This window comes from Strigops habroptila, chromosome 2 (assembly GCF_004027225.2).
Source record: "Strigops habroptila isolate Jane chromosome 2, bStrHab1.2.pri, whole genome shotgun sequence".
In the NCBI taxonomy this organism is placed as follows: domain Eukaryota; kingdom Metazoa; phylum Chordata; class Aves; order Psittaciformes; family Psittacidae; genus Strigops; species Strigops habroptila.
Window position 1 is genome coordinate 48724733 of NC_044278.2, and position 14007 is coordinate 48738739.

The 14007-nt window shown below is 38.9% G+C and overlaps 1 protein-coding gene across 1 annotated transcript in view; it reads left to right on the forward strand.

The window, feature by feature from the left end:
• Positions 1-14007, forward strand: part of ARHGAP6 (Rho GTPase activating protein 6) — a 165289-nt gene that overhangs the window by 126567 nt on the left and 24715 nt on the right. The window contains exons 4-6 of the mRNA XM_030477470.1: positions 4768-5024; positions 9882-10077; positions 12944-12999. Of these exons, the coding sequence (XP_030333330.1) occupies positions 4768-5024; positions 9882-10077; positions 12944-12999 (509 nt within the window). The remainder of the gene's footprint in view (positions 1-4767; positions 5025-9881; positions 10078-12943; positions 13000-14007) is intronic.

The window sequence follows — 14007 nt, forward strand, 5'->3', positions numbered from 1 at the left end:
AGAAGCGGAGCCTTTTGTCTGTCTCCTGCCAGTGGTACGGGGGTCAGCATAAGCATGCCTACTTGGAAAGTACACACAGGCATTCCTGGGAGAGGCACCTCCCAGAAAGGATTTCTCCTAGAAGATTTTGTCAGTAAATCAGCTCCATTTTGCCTTGGTTCCAGTAAACCCTACAGGTTAACTAAAAGACATGCTCAGAAATAATAATCACTTGTTATGTGATTTCTTGAGCAGCTGAGAAGCATCCATTTTGCTGATGTTTCTATGTGGAATGTAAATCCGTGGGGCCTTAGCAGAGCTGCTGTATATGCTGGAGTTTCTGAGAAAAGGCCTTCCTCTGTGGCCTTTCCATATATGCTCTGTGGTATATGGAGAACCAGCAATAAGTGTTTGATTTTTCTTTAGTTCAGAGTTTTTGAAAACCTCTTCCATGTTTACTTCCCAGCCATTCTCTGTAAATCTAGAGGTATTTTTCAATGTTTTCATTTGTTCTTCAGTAATTCAGCCTATGGTGATGTCAGTATGCCTTGGTGAAGCCTAAGGAAAGAGCTCAACAGATGAAATTTCTTTTTTATCACAGTTTATCAGAATGTGCTGCTTTTTTTTTTTTTCCCCTCAAGCCTTTCCAGTACCCCACTGTGCTTTTTAAAGAACTTTGAAAATGTTTCTCATGCTTTCTACGCGTACAAAAGGGTTTTTTTAAGCAACACTGTCATATTTTGTAGTAAAGTGCTAAAGAACCTCTTAATTTTTAAAAAACAAAAAACAAAGACATACCCACAGAAAATGCTTAAGTAATTGGGAAGGCTTTATATCAATCCTTGGAGGTCAGTGAGCTCCGACTAGCTGGAGAAAAGAGTTTCAGCCACAGAACTGATGCTGAGAACATAGTGTTGTCTTGAGTCTTTTGGAGTCAGTGCAGGGTTTTGATGAGTTGTCAGATGGAAGGAGTTTTGCTATTTCCGTTATGGATCGAGGTTTCCATTTTCCTTATTTTCTTGCTTTTGTCATTCTCCATGGACCCAAAGTAATTAATTTCCATTAACAAAACACCCAGTCTGGATGGCTGGAGAGTTTGGTTTAAAGACCCCTCCCTATTTAAATATTTCTTTTAAATCACGATATACTCTGGGCCGTCTTCCATTCTATCCCTTTCGTTTAAATAGAGGTAGTACAAACACCTCAGTAGATCTTGGTCACAGGGTTCTAGCAGCATAAACCCAGCACTTAAAGTGCTAGGGAGACTATCCAAAGTTGCTGTATTGTGTGCTGGTCACTTTATCAGCATTGAAAGCCTCATTAGGGTCTAGATAATAGACCTCACGGGTTCTTAATAGACCGTTATGGTTTGTGGGATGGAAACCAGAATTTTCACCAGCTGAAACTTCAGAGAAGTCTTTGAAACTATACTTAGATAGGGTGGCATGAAGCCAAGTAAACAAACTGTATGGGTCAATGTCCTGGATGTCTCATTTGAGTAGCAAAGAAAAGGATTTCTGATCACTGCAACTCTTATTTGATCTGGCTGGGAGTTGTTCTGTGGCATGCTGCTTTTTATTAGAAAATGCTGATTTACCACCACAGAAAGATTTCTTGGGAACATACCAGTTTTGATAAAAATTTTTGTTAAGAAACTTGCCTCGGCTGCAAGATGGACTTTCTGGTAAGAGAAATTATGACTTCTCCAAAATAGCAACTTGTCTCCTTTGCCAGTAAATACTAAAACCCAGAATGGATCAGAAGTCAAGTCCTTATTTGCTGCTGGCTCAGGATATGAGTCTGTGTTTCCAAGCTGATTGCCCAGCCTGCCAGGTTGTTTCGTATTTTTATATGGTGCTTTCTGCAAAATTTCTTTTTAAACTGCCCACTCTTCTAATTGAGTAAGTGATCGAATTTTTATTTGGTCTACAGAGAGTAACTAACTTAGTAGGTCTGTCATTCACTGAGTATATATACCACAGACCAAAGTTTGAGCCTTTGCTCTAAGGAACATTTCTTCATACAAATAAAACCTCTCCAGCAGAGGTGAACCCCAGTCTACAGCAGTAAATAGTCAGTTGATACTTTTACCTTGATTAGGAGATCAGAGCCTCAAACCTACACGTCTGGGTCGGTGCCCTTTCTCTCTCATCAGTGGGTTGCTAAATTCATTGCACAATTACAACTCCTTTGTTTGTTTGTTGTTGTTTTGGTTTTTTTTTTGTGAATCTGAAATATCAAAAGATCTAGCATTCACTTTAATGGACATGACATTACCTGTCCAGAAAGGAAATTGTTGGGATTGAATACTTGTGAAGAGTGGTGGTCAAAACATGCTCACCACCACCACCCACAGGCACACTAAATTTGGTGGGAAGTTAAGGCTGTAGCCAGTCTGCAGAGGGTGCAACCAATTCTCTTAATTTCAGCAAAAGAGAAAAAAGTTACTGCTTTTGCCAATACTTTAACATAATTAGCACTGCCAGCCAGCATCACTTCCATCTCTGTTTAGGCTGAAAATCAGCCAGTTGGTTTTCATCCAGTTCTTCATCTCTGCCAGACATTGAGAAATCGGGCAAGTGGTTCATGTCCTCAGAGAAGGAGGCCTACAGCAAAGCAGCCTAGAGTAGAGCCTCAGAGTCCTTTCGCTACTCCACAGGCACATTGAGTAAGAGCAATTAAAAACCTGGCATCCCATACCTGAGAGTTTTCAAGGAGGAGCAACACCTACTTCAAAATACCAGCCTTTACATAATGAAGTCAGGGAGAAGGTAATTTTAATGTAATTGTTTCAGTGAAGCAGTGCTGAGATCCTACTTGTAGGATCAATGGCATCAGCATTCTGTTGGGCATCACTGGGCTACATACTGCTGTCCTATCATAGTTGGAAGTATGAGTGGCTGTGAGGAAAAATCAGAGGAATATTTAATGTTCAGGATTTCATTTGGCTCAGTGGCTTTTCTCAGGAAATGTTGTGGAAGGACGGTTAAATAAGGGTGCTGGAGGTATAACAAAAATACTCAGTTAGAACGGCAGAAGGAGAGACGTGTTGCCTGTATGTGTTTCAAGTTTGTGGTCTTAAATGTTCATTGGGAAGGTAATTCAGAACAGTGAAAACATTAAATACTAATACTCTCATAATTTTATAGGCTCATTCTGCTAGGTATGGGAGGGACGGGTCTAACTCTGGACTCCTGGAACTGGCAATCCCTGCATTGTTTGATACCCATGTGATGATGTTCTTTCTTGTCCTAAATTAAATGCAGATGGTTTTAGATGTCATTCTGCTCATAGGTTGCTTCCAGACTTGCTTGATATGTGAGGCTCTGCTTCCTGATTTAGTTTGTCTGGCCACCAAAGTTAGTTCATGCTTTAACAGCTCATACTTGTAAAGAGCAATGATTTTTCTCACCAAATCAGAACAACAGACCCTTGTCTCTTTAGTGTGATAGGCTAGTAGTGTCCTCATTCAAGATTCATAAAATATACTCTTCCTTTCAATGTCTTGCTTTAATCTTAATGGTAATGCAAGTCTAGATAAAATTTGAAAGTGTCATCAAAGCCATAGTCAGACTTTAAGTCCCCCGAGGAACTTCAGCCTTTAATCATTTAGACTATTGTCTAAAAGTAAGGATTTTGTTTGTTTGCCTTTTTCTTTTTTTTTTTTTTCTTTTTTGTTCCTTTTTTGATACATTAAAGAAAAAGTTGCTTTTAATATCTGGTGCTTTATTTATTCCTGATACAGTCAGGTCTGAAGCTGGAACCTAGTAGAAGTTGCAGCCATTTTCACTAGCATTAATAGAGTCAATAGTTATTTTTTCATTCCGTTGAGCACAAAAAGTTCTAGTTGGCAGTCTGGCCCAATGGCTTTGGTTCTTCTAATCTCAGATAGGTCTAGATTTGAAACTTCAATGTTAGTTGTTGTTGGCTGATAGAGCATTTTTCTTGTTTTGTAAAATATTTGAGCATTTTACTTTGAGACCAGAAGCATGGGCTGGTTTTGTACATTACAACTATATTGATGTGGGATGGGATGATGTTCTTTTTGTTAATTGAGAGGAACCTGTATTCTCACATGTTTTTGTGTGTCTCTCTATATATATTTGTACTGTTACAAAGGACCTTTATGCTGATATACCACTATTAAATTAGTTTAATCTACCAGTATGTTAAAGCAGTATAGTTCTTATATATATTTAAAACCATATCCTTGGAGGCTTAGTCTGAATAGTGGATGCATTTACAAGTAGACGCATACCTTCCTGACCTGTAGGGAGTCCCATGCACATTTCTGTACCCCTTGACTCTGGTGCCCTGCAGCATTTGTGAGAAAGAAATCTAGTGAAGTGGTCTGAAACATGAGAGAGTTGTGGCATGGTCCAGCTAGGTTCCCCAGTCTGAGGATTAGGTTACCAGAGCCTCTGATGGCCCTCTGCACGACCTAGATATAGCCAAAGGTGCTTGACTTCCAGTTGCTATCAGTGAAAGTTAAGATCTTAGTTAGATCTGCTCCCAAGTGATTTTTTCCAAGATTCTGTGTGGTATATCTTGCAAGATCCAACTGGAAAAAGGATTCAGATACCATGGGCTACAATTACCTGGCACATCTCCACTATCATTTTATTATTTGAATGTTATTACTATTAGACAGTCCACTACCTCCTTGGAATAATTATATATTTAAAGGGCCTTTGGATTGTTTTTCTGTTTAACAGCTTAATACTCAATTCTTTTTGTACTAAATAAATATCAGATGTTCAGTAAATATTAATTTTGTTGTTGTTGCAGAATTTGTTCCCCAGGCTTTTGGAATGCCTTTGTCCCAAGTGATTGCTAATGACCGGGCCTACAAGCTCAAGCAAGACTCTCAGAGAGAAGAGCAAAAAGATGTTTCAGATTTTGTGGCCTTTCTCTTGCCATTTGGAACTAAAAGGCAGAACAAAGAACTTTCAAGCAGTAATTCATCTCTCAGCTCAACCTCAGAAACACCAAATGAATCTACTTCTCCTAACACACCCGAACCAGCGCCACGAGCAAGGAGGCGTGTAAGTAGACCTATCACATTATGGTGCATGCCAGTAGGTCCAAAGGGTCTAGCTGGAGCAGGAAAAACTCCTGTTGTATCTGTGGGCTGTGGAATATTTCTTCTGTCATGTTCAAACAGTGATTTCTTTTTTCTGGTGCAAGCTAGCCTGGTCAATACCAGAAAATTCTAACTGTTGTAGAAATCTTGCTCTGGTGCTGGTGGGAAAAGATCACATGATCTGTCCAAGTCTGTTACAGATAGCAAAGTGGTAGAAAGATATTTTTAAAAAGTCTTCCTGTTCACTCCCTTTATCTACCTCCTGTCTAGGTCTTTTAGATATAACAAATTCCATCCATCTTCAACCCAATTTTTTCAGCTGGGCAAGAACCAAACCTGTGTAATTGATATTTATATATATGTTTCTGTTAGTCTAGCTCTACAAACTTGGAAATAAATCTATTAATCCCTATCCTAGTGTTAATAAAAATCCCCATGGTCTAATTCTGATCATGTCCTCGGTGGTAAGAAGTTGTCAGAGTAAATTTGTACCAGGCTCTTTGAAGGATGTTTCTGCATACAGGGTACGAAGATGCTTTTGGCAGCACAGTGTCATGGTTTGGGCTGAATCTTAATCCTGCATGTAAGATAGGTACCTGGTAGACCATTTGTTTGCAGCATTTCTGTATGCTCTGAGCTTTCCAGTTTTCCAGCACTGCAGCTTGTAACAGTAGTAGATTTTTTTGTTACCATGGGATAAAGATTCTAGAGTTACTGGTTTTTGATTTCATTTGCAATGAAGGGAGGGGGAAAAAAAAAAAAAAGCATAATAAAATACTTGCAATAAAACCTCCTGTTAAGTAATCTAAGAAAAAAATTGGGGTACAAGAACAGACCTTGGAAAATAAAATATATTCTTAGGATCCTCACCTTCTTTCATCCCTAGCATAAAACCTGCTTCAGAGACATGGTATGTAGGGCCTTTCAAGCCAGGGTGCTAAGAAGAGTAGAACTGGAGTAAATTGCAAAGTAAGAGAAGATCGAAGAGCCCCATGACCTGCCTTCTTTCCCTCTAGTTGCCAGCTGAAGTTTGAAATGTCTGCATTCTGCATTGTGTCAGCAAATAGCTGAGGGCATGATATTTGAAGATGTTTGCCTTCTTACATGTGCATAACACACAGCTGTTGACCTGTCCAGAACAGGAAGTTCAAATAAAAGTGCAAAGTACACTTGAATGTAAATGTGAAGGGAAACCTGCCACCTTCTTTCAGAAGATAGTGACAAGAAAGAAAAGTTCACTGTATATACCCATTGGCTTCAGAACCTGTTTTCATATGAGGCAAAGGTAATTCACGTGTCCAGATGTGGGTCATCTGCTGTTCTTTTCACGTGTGGTGAGATCTCTGACATGCATTTGACCAGCCAGCAAGCAGAAGGAACCTGGATCATTTGTTATATCCAAGGGCTCAAGCTCCATCAGGACCAAGTTCCTAGATGCTTGGGGAGGGGTTTTGCTTGTTTGTTTTGGGTGTTTTTTGACAATACCAGTATTTCAGCTTTCAGGGTGTTGAATTTGAACCTTTATTTCCATAGTCATGAAGATGCAGTAGCACATGGTTCAGCTGCAGAAAAGTAAGAGTAGACGAAGGTGGGCAGTGTGACATGGAGGGAGCTGGCATTTTCTCTTGGAAATGAACCTCAGTCGTTCAGTAATATACTTCATGAATTGTCAGTTATTTAACATTAATATCAACTCATGTCCCGTATCTTGTCTGTCTTTGGCCTTTATACTTCTGTTTATCACTGTATACTTAGTCTACTTCCCTGAGTTTTTTTAGGGGATCATAAGGAAGCTTGCACTTATCTTTTATCTCTTGGGCAGTCTTTCACTGTTTATTTTCAGCTATACTACGGCAAATGCTTAAAAAAAAAAAGTAAGTACATGGAACTGATACAACCAGTTTCTCACACAAATGCTGCATAGACAACTGGAGAGCAGTCCTCTTAAATTGGAGGGATTGTTTATCACTACCGTTTGCTTCTTTGCAACTGTATCATTCACTTTTGTGTATTCCAGTGAGTCTTCAAACACTCAGCTGAGGCTTTCAGTTAGGGATATAAAGCAATGCTGGTTGCAGAGTTCATGGTATGGCTGCTGTGGTTCTCTCTTCTCCAAGAGCTAGACAGAAATCACTGTTGCTGCATTTTCTGTGTAGGATTTTTCCCCAGCAGTCGGAAGTTGAGACCCTCCCTGGTCATCAAGCAAAGCACATTCTGTTTGTTTATTATAGAGAATATTCTGACTCCTTGTGAATGTATTACTTTAATATATATTATGCAGCCAAAATTTATTCAAGTAGCAGGAGCTTAGTCATACTTCTTTAGTATACAAGTAGCATAACATATTGAGTGAAAATGGATCCAAAAGTACCATGGATACTACTTGATCACATGCATACTCTATAATACTCCTTATCTTTTCAAAAGTGAAAAGCCTTCTATAATCCTTAAAAAGTGAAAAAAAGCTTAATTTAGTCTTCATTCCACATTTGTCCCTCTGGCCTTTATTTTCTTTTTGCTCTTTCCATCTCTCTTTAAGTTTCCTTCATGTTTCTGTGTACTTAGCTTATGACTTGTCCAGTGTATTTAGATTTTCATCTTGTCATGGTGGAGCAGGGACTGGTATCCGTTATGTGCAAAGGTAATGCCTAGTAGATGGAACTTGCTTTTTCTTTGGTTGCTGGGCATTGCAGTCCACCGTAGCACTGTGTCTGTGTTAATAGTCCTGGAGTAGTGGGCAGCAGTGTGCATCACCTCCTGCGTCATTCCTCAGCAGCCATATAGGTCTGGCTGAGCCAAAACTGATAGGTCTGGCTGAGTTTGAACTGGATGCATGGAGTGTGTTGGTATTGTTTTCCTGTGCACTTTGAAATTTAAAATCAGGGCTGGCCTGGACTTGGCATTGCCAAGCAGTGCTGTACTTTAGCCACTGAACTCAAGGTCACTCTTCCTAAAGCCAGCTCAGTGTGCCAGTTAATCCACAACTTTGATTAAGTGCCCAAGGATAATGGCGAACTGACTGTATTTACATCTATTTTAGGGATCTGAATCCGACTTAAGCGACTCTGTGATAATAATGATTCATGAGGTGAGGATGTTTTGCAGGAAGGGAAGGACCAGTAAAGGCAGAGCATAAAGGAGGGCACCTGGCGTACAGGAACTGCCTGGGAGTTGCAGCAGTGAGGGTGGTGTTAGGGTTTTCAGTGTCAGTTGACTAATTTTGATACCCGAAACCCCAAACTCATAAAATAAAAAAAAAAAACAAACCCAGTTGAAATTGTACACACATGGATCACAGCCAGAGATTCTTGTTTGATTTCGGGTTTGGGGTTTGGTTTTTTTTTTTTCTTTTGACAGGAAAAAGTAAAAGGAATCAAGCAAATGTACTTCTGAGACGCATCAGAAATCAAGATCAAAGTTGCATTCTAAAGGCTGTAGTAATTGTTTCCAGATATGGGTCAAAAAAAATACGAATAAAACAGAATGAAGTATTTAGAAGTCTTCTGTAAGTTCTAAGAGACAGAAATATCTCTGATGTTAGGTGCTTTTTTTAAAAAACAAAAAAAAGTTATTCTGAACTAAAATTTTTGTAATTCATTTGAAATCTCAGTGGACTTTGTATGAGGTGCCTGTGAGAGGCAAATATCTGTAAAGTTCAGTTGTCTAGAGCTTGAAATTCCCCAGCAATTGTACAGTTCAAATTTAATAGACATAGAGATCTCACCAGCAGTCTGTGAAATAGCTGTCAGAGGAACAGCGTGCTTTTAAGGAATTAGATTTGTCAGCAAAATTTTGAATGGGAATTTACATTTTCTTCATGATTTCTTAGGATGACATGCTGGATCCCTTTACAGTACATTTTATGTTATAATAAAAGGTATCAGTTGTTTCAGAAAGAAAATAGTTTACAGTAGATATTTTTAATGAGAATTACAGATTTTTGTTTTTTATTTTAGCTTTATTATTATTTATAAGTCTTGATATCTTCTAAAATTTTTTTGCCTGGTAAATGAAATAAAAATTGAGGAAAATGGTCATTCTGAGGTGACAGTAATCTTGTGGTTTGAAAAAAAAAAATCTTGTTTTTCTAGAGCGAATGCTGAAATATGCCATAAACCTCCTGCTGCCTGTGCTGCTTTATCCTTTACAGACTGCTTGAACTTCTGTGTCTTGCTGTAATACAAACATAGTTTTCAAACCTTTCATTGGAATTTTAATGATTCTAAAATACTTGAAGTAGAATTATCTTTAAAACGTTACCCCTCTACTTCTCTGGTGTATATTTGGTCTGTGATAACATGGGGATTATCTCAGTCTCTGTGGTTGTATGTATTTGTATTATTAGTTAACTGAATATGGTGTATGGTTGTAAATATATTTGCATCATTTTCACTGATACAATGTCCCAAGCTACAGAAGAGGTAGGGAGTCAGGCTTAAAAACGTGTATATGTATTTCCATGCACGTAAATATTGTACTGCTGAGGTGCACATGGACCATGATTCATCCTTGTCCTGCAGTATGTGCAAGCTAACAACAATGAAAAGTTGTGCCACGAGAGTGCAAAGCATCTAGTTTCTTCAATATCTGATTTGTATTCCTTGTGGTATGGTAATTATAGCATTGCTACCACTGTAATTTTCCCATCCATTACACTGGTATTATAACTTAATTACTTTACAAAACCTGTGTAGCAAACTGTATTTTTTATATTAGGTTGTTTAAAATGCAGATAGGCAAAAGTCTTTGTTAGATAAGGTCCTGTGGTGTTTATATATCTTCAGACCTACTGATTGTTCTATGTGTGTGTATTTTGCAGGGTGCGATGTCTGTGGACTCTATTACAGATCTTGATGACAATCAGTCACGATTGTTAGAGGCTCTGCAGCTCTCTTTGCCTGCAGAAGCCCAGAGCAAGAAAGAAAAGGCAAGAGATAAGAAACTAAGCCTGAACCCTATTTACAGGCAGGTTCCCCGGCTTGTGGATAGTTGCTGTCAGCACTTGGAAAAGCATGGTAAGAATATTTCATTTTCCCAGGAGTGGCAGATATATTTTTACGATAATATAAATAAATGCACATTTTGAGAAGCAAGCATGTGCTTCCAATTGCAAGGACATTTTTGAAACTCAATAGCTTTCCCTCCTAATTTGCCTCCTAATTCACTTTTGCTAAAGATATTGTCTCACAAATAATCACATAGATGACACCTTCCCAAATTAAGGATCTATGCTACAAGCTTGCGAACTGGCCCATACAGCATGGGAGAAGAGACATTTCTTGGAGGTTGTTCACCTTGAACTGGAATGCTCAGTTCTGCAGGAACAGCTCTTCATACCCCACAGGTTTACCCATAACTTGAGAATGAAAGTCTAAAATGTGCCAGTCAGCCTGGAGTCATTCTTAGCAACCAATGAATATTAAGGTGTAAAAGTTAATTTAACTGCTTATACTACAGTGCAAGACATAGCTAGAAGCATCGTTTGAAGATAAAAGCTCAAAGAAAGAAAAAAATCCCATTAAATTATATTAAGCTTCAAGAAGCTTTTTCCTGTTCTTTACAAGGCTCATGGGCTGGCTACTCAGTTTGCCCCTGGCTTGAGTCCTCCTGACCAGCCTCAGGCTCAGGCCTGCTCTCTCCGAAAGGAATTACAAGTTTCTGCAAATATTCTTCTCATGTCTTCATGATCATCTAGACACAAACCTTCCACCAGCTTTATGTGATGCAGAAACAATAGTTAATCAAGGTATCTGTTCAACATCTCTCCCAATGTATCTTAGTCTTGTAAAGATTTTTAATGAGAATTGAAATAACTTGGCCGCAGCAAGACAGAGCTATTACATGGCCAGATAATAAATAAACCATTAAGTAATGGTGGCTGCAACACCAAATGATGCATTTGATGCCTATTTTGATCAAAAAGAAATCATTTACTGACTCTGAATGAAAGGCTTTTGCAGATGAGGACTGCAATTTAAACAATGCCAATTTTTTACAATACATAATTGAAAACCATGTTGCTTACAAATATATAAATGAACACTGCAAAAAAGAGTCATTGTTAGCATTTTACAGAGATTAGATACCATGGCTGACAAGTAAGTGTGGGGATGATTAAGTTGAGATGAATTACTTCCTTTAAGCAAGGGTAGCTGAGTTTGGAGAACATAAAAGTGTCTAAGTCAGCCAAAAAAGCCATCCAGCTGAGTATCCTTTGGATACTGTGATTTCACGTCACTTGATCATCCAGTTTTTGCCCAATATGAATATATCCATCTCAGGTGTTTCCCTGCCTACGTTCCTGAGTTTATTAAATCTTACTTCATCAAAACAATTTTCTCTTAACCAAAGGTAGAAGAATATTTGAGGAGAGTTGTTATGTTGAGGCTAAAAACTAAAGGGCATAATCCTACCTGATTTTCTGTGAGGAGTGTCTGCAACTCCAAGCACCATTGAAAAGCTACACATCTCTAACAAGCAAGTGTAGCCTTGTTACTGTCAACAGGCATTTGTTTTGCAAGGTTATTTTATGTCTCCTGTATATCAGTAGAGAAAATGAATGTTGCAGAGTAGCCTTTGTTAGACCATAAACTTTTCAATTTATAGACAATTTGATTCTTTTTGACAAAAAATGTGTAACTGTAAAATGATACTATGTACACAACTGCTTGAGCCCCTTAACATTTCCACTCACATTCTCATTGCTAAAAACCATGTCACCTCTAAGGTGGCATTTACTCTGAAATTTTTCAGTTTCTGTTACTTGGCAATGTATGTCCATTCAACAACCATATAATCATTTGTTCGATATTCTAGTATCCCCACAGCGCTAGAAGAAAGTTTGAACTGGTTACTTATGCAATATCAGGCAACAGTCATTCCCAATATCTAAATGATACAAGAGGCACACTTTCTGAGCTTTGTCTGAAGTACAACAGTAGTTCTTTATAAGCCATTATAGGATTATATAATAGCTGTTCCTATCCTGTAAGCTGCACACAACTCCCAAGTGGAGCTCTTCCCTCTCATAATCAGCCTGAGTGCCCTAATTATGTCTCTTTGAAGGAAGCTCTCCGCTTTGTGTTTACGGGCACCGCAGAGCAAATGGGTAACCCCAAAAACCAGCTGCTTCCTGTATCCAAAGACGCAGCTCAGGGTGCCAAAGTATTTAGTTATTTTATTGCCTATTTCTTTTGATGTCAGTCCTGCAAGTGTCACCTCCCAATGTGGAACAGTGCCTTGCTCTCTGCACACCTCCGTCCCTCACAGAGTAGCAGTGGCTCTACCAAAATGACATCACAAGAATCATAGAATAGTTTGGGTTGGAAAGGACCTTAAGATCATCTACTTCCACCCCCCTGCCATGGGCAGGGACACCTCACACTAGACCGTGTCACCCAAGACTCTGCCCAACCTGGCCTCGAACACTGCCAGGGATGGAGCATTTACCACTTCTTTGGGCAACACATTACAGTGCCTCACCACCCTCACAGTAAAGAACTTCTTCCTTATATCTAACCTGAACTTCCCCTGTTTAAGCTCGAACCCATTACCCCTTCTCCTATCACTACAATCTCTGATGAGTCCCTCTCCAGCGTCCTTGTAGGCACCCTTCAAATATTGGAAGGCTGCTATGAGGTCATGGAGATGTCATTTTTCAAGATAGGTGATGGGAGGCCCTTAAAAACTGCAGTGAATAGTTTCTTATTTCTAGACAACTGAGTTTTGCCTCAGCATTGTACGTACAGGTTTGTAGATAAATACAATGTGGGATTTTTATTCTTTTAAATACACACACATAGCCCAAATTGCTTTCGTTCAATGCAATTTTTGGCAGAAAACTAAGCAATAAAACAGTTGTCTGATGTGCTACACTTGCAGGTCTCCAGACAGTAGGAATATTCAGAGTTGGAAGCTCAAAAAAGAGAGTAAGACAGGTGAGTGGATACACTTTTCCCTCATCAGCTATGATACAAACAAACCTGATTCCATTCTGTTAAGTGGTTTCCTTCCTATCTGTCACCTTCTGAAATTCAGGCTTTCTGTGTCAGTGACATTATTGGGGTTTTTTGGTGGTGCAGAACAAGCCATCTTTTACATCTGGTGAAATACTTGTCAAGTTCTCAGCAGGTTAACAATCTCTGTATGTTTTGCTCTGAAGTAGCACAGAGTTGGAGATCCAAATAGACTACAGTGATGAAATTTTCCAAAGGTTACACTGTAGGGGAAAAAAAAAGGTTGGCTGCTAGTTTCATCCCAGCTGAAGCTCTCAAAGTAAACCCAAACTGTAAATCTTTTTTGGAAAACTCACAGTATGAAGAAATATGCAAGTACAGAACAATCTCTTTGACCCTCAGATTGCTGCTCCCAAATATCACCTTTCTTTTACCCCTGTTAAACTTGAAGGTCAGAGCAGACCCATCCAAGTGCTAGTCTCAGCCAGATGTTGAAAAGCAAAGAGAGTGTACGGTTAGGTTCCAGAGAAAAAGTCAGAAGTTGGTGTTTTCTCAGCCCTAGATATTACATTGTTATTCCCATAAGTTGCAAATACACATTGAATTAGAGCAGTAGAGAGTAGTGCTTAATGATTGCATGATGCTTAGGGAGGGGATAAAATGTTACAGGAAAATACCCCTGCCAGGAATACCAAAACGATCAAATGGAAAAAAGCAAAAGAAAGCTTGACTTCATCTGATCCTGGAAATGATATTTCTTTGTTGCAAAGACTATACAGTATGATGTTTGGTGCTCTGGAAGGTTACCTTGAATAGCTAAACTGACTTGATTCTGGCTGATAGGATACTATAGCCTACTGTTTTGTAGCTTATTCTTTAGCTGAGTGGCTGGTGTAGCACAAAGCTAAAAACATTCAGAGGCAGTTGTTAGATCAACACTGTTAGATAAAGTATTAAAAAGAAAGTCGCCTGCTGTTTGCATTACAAGCT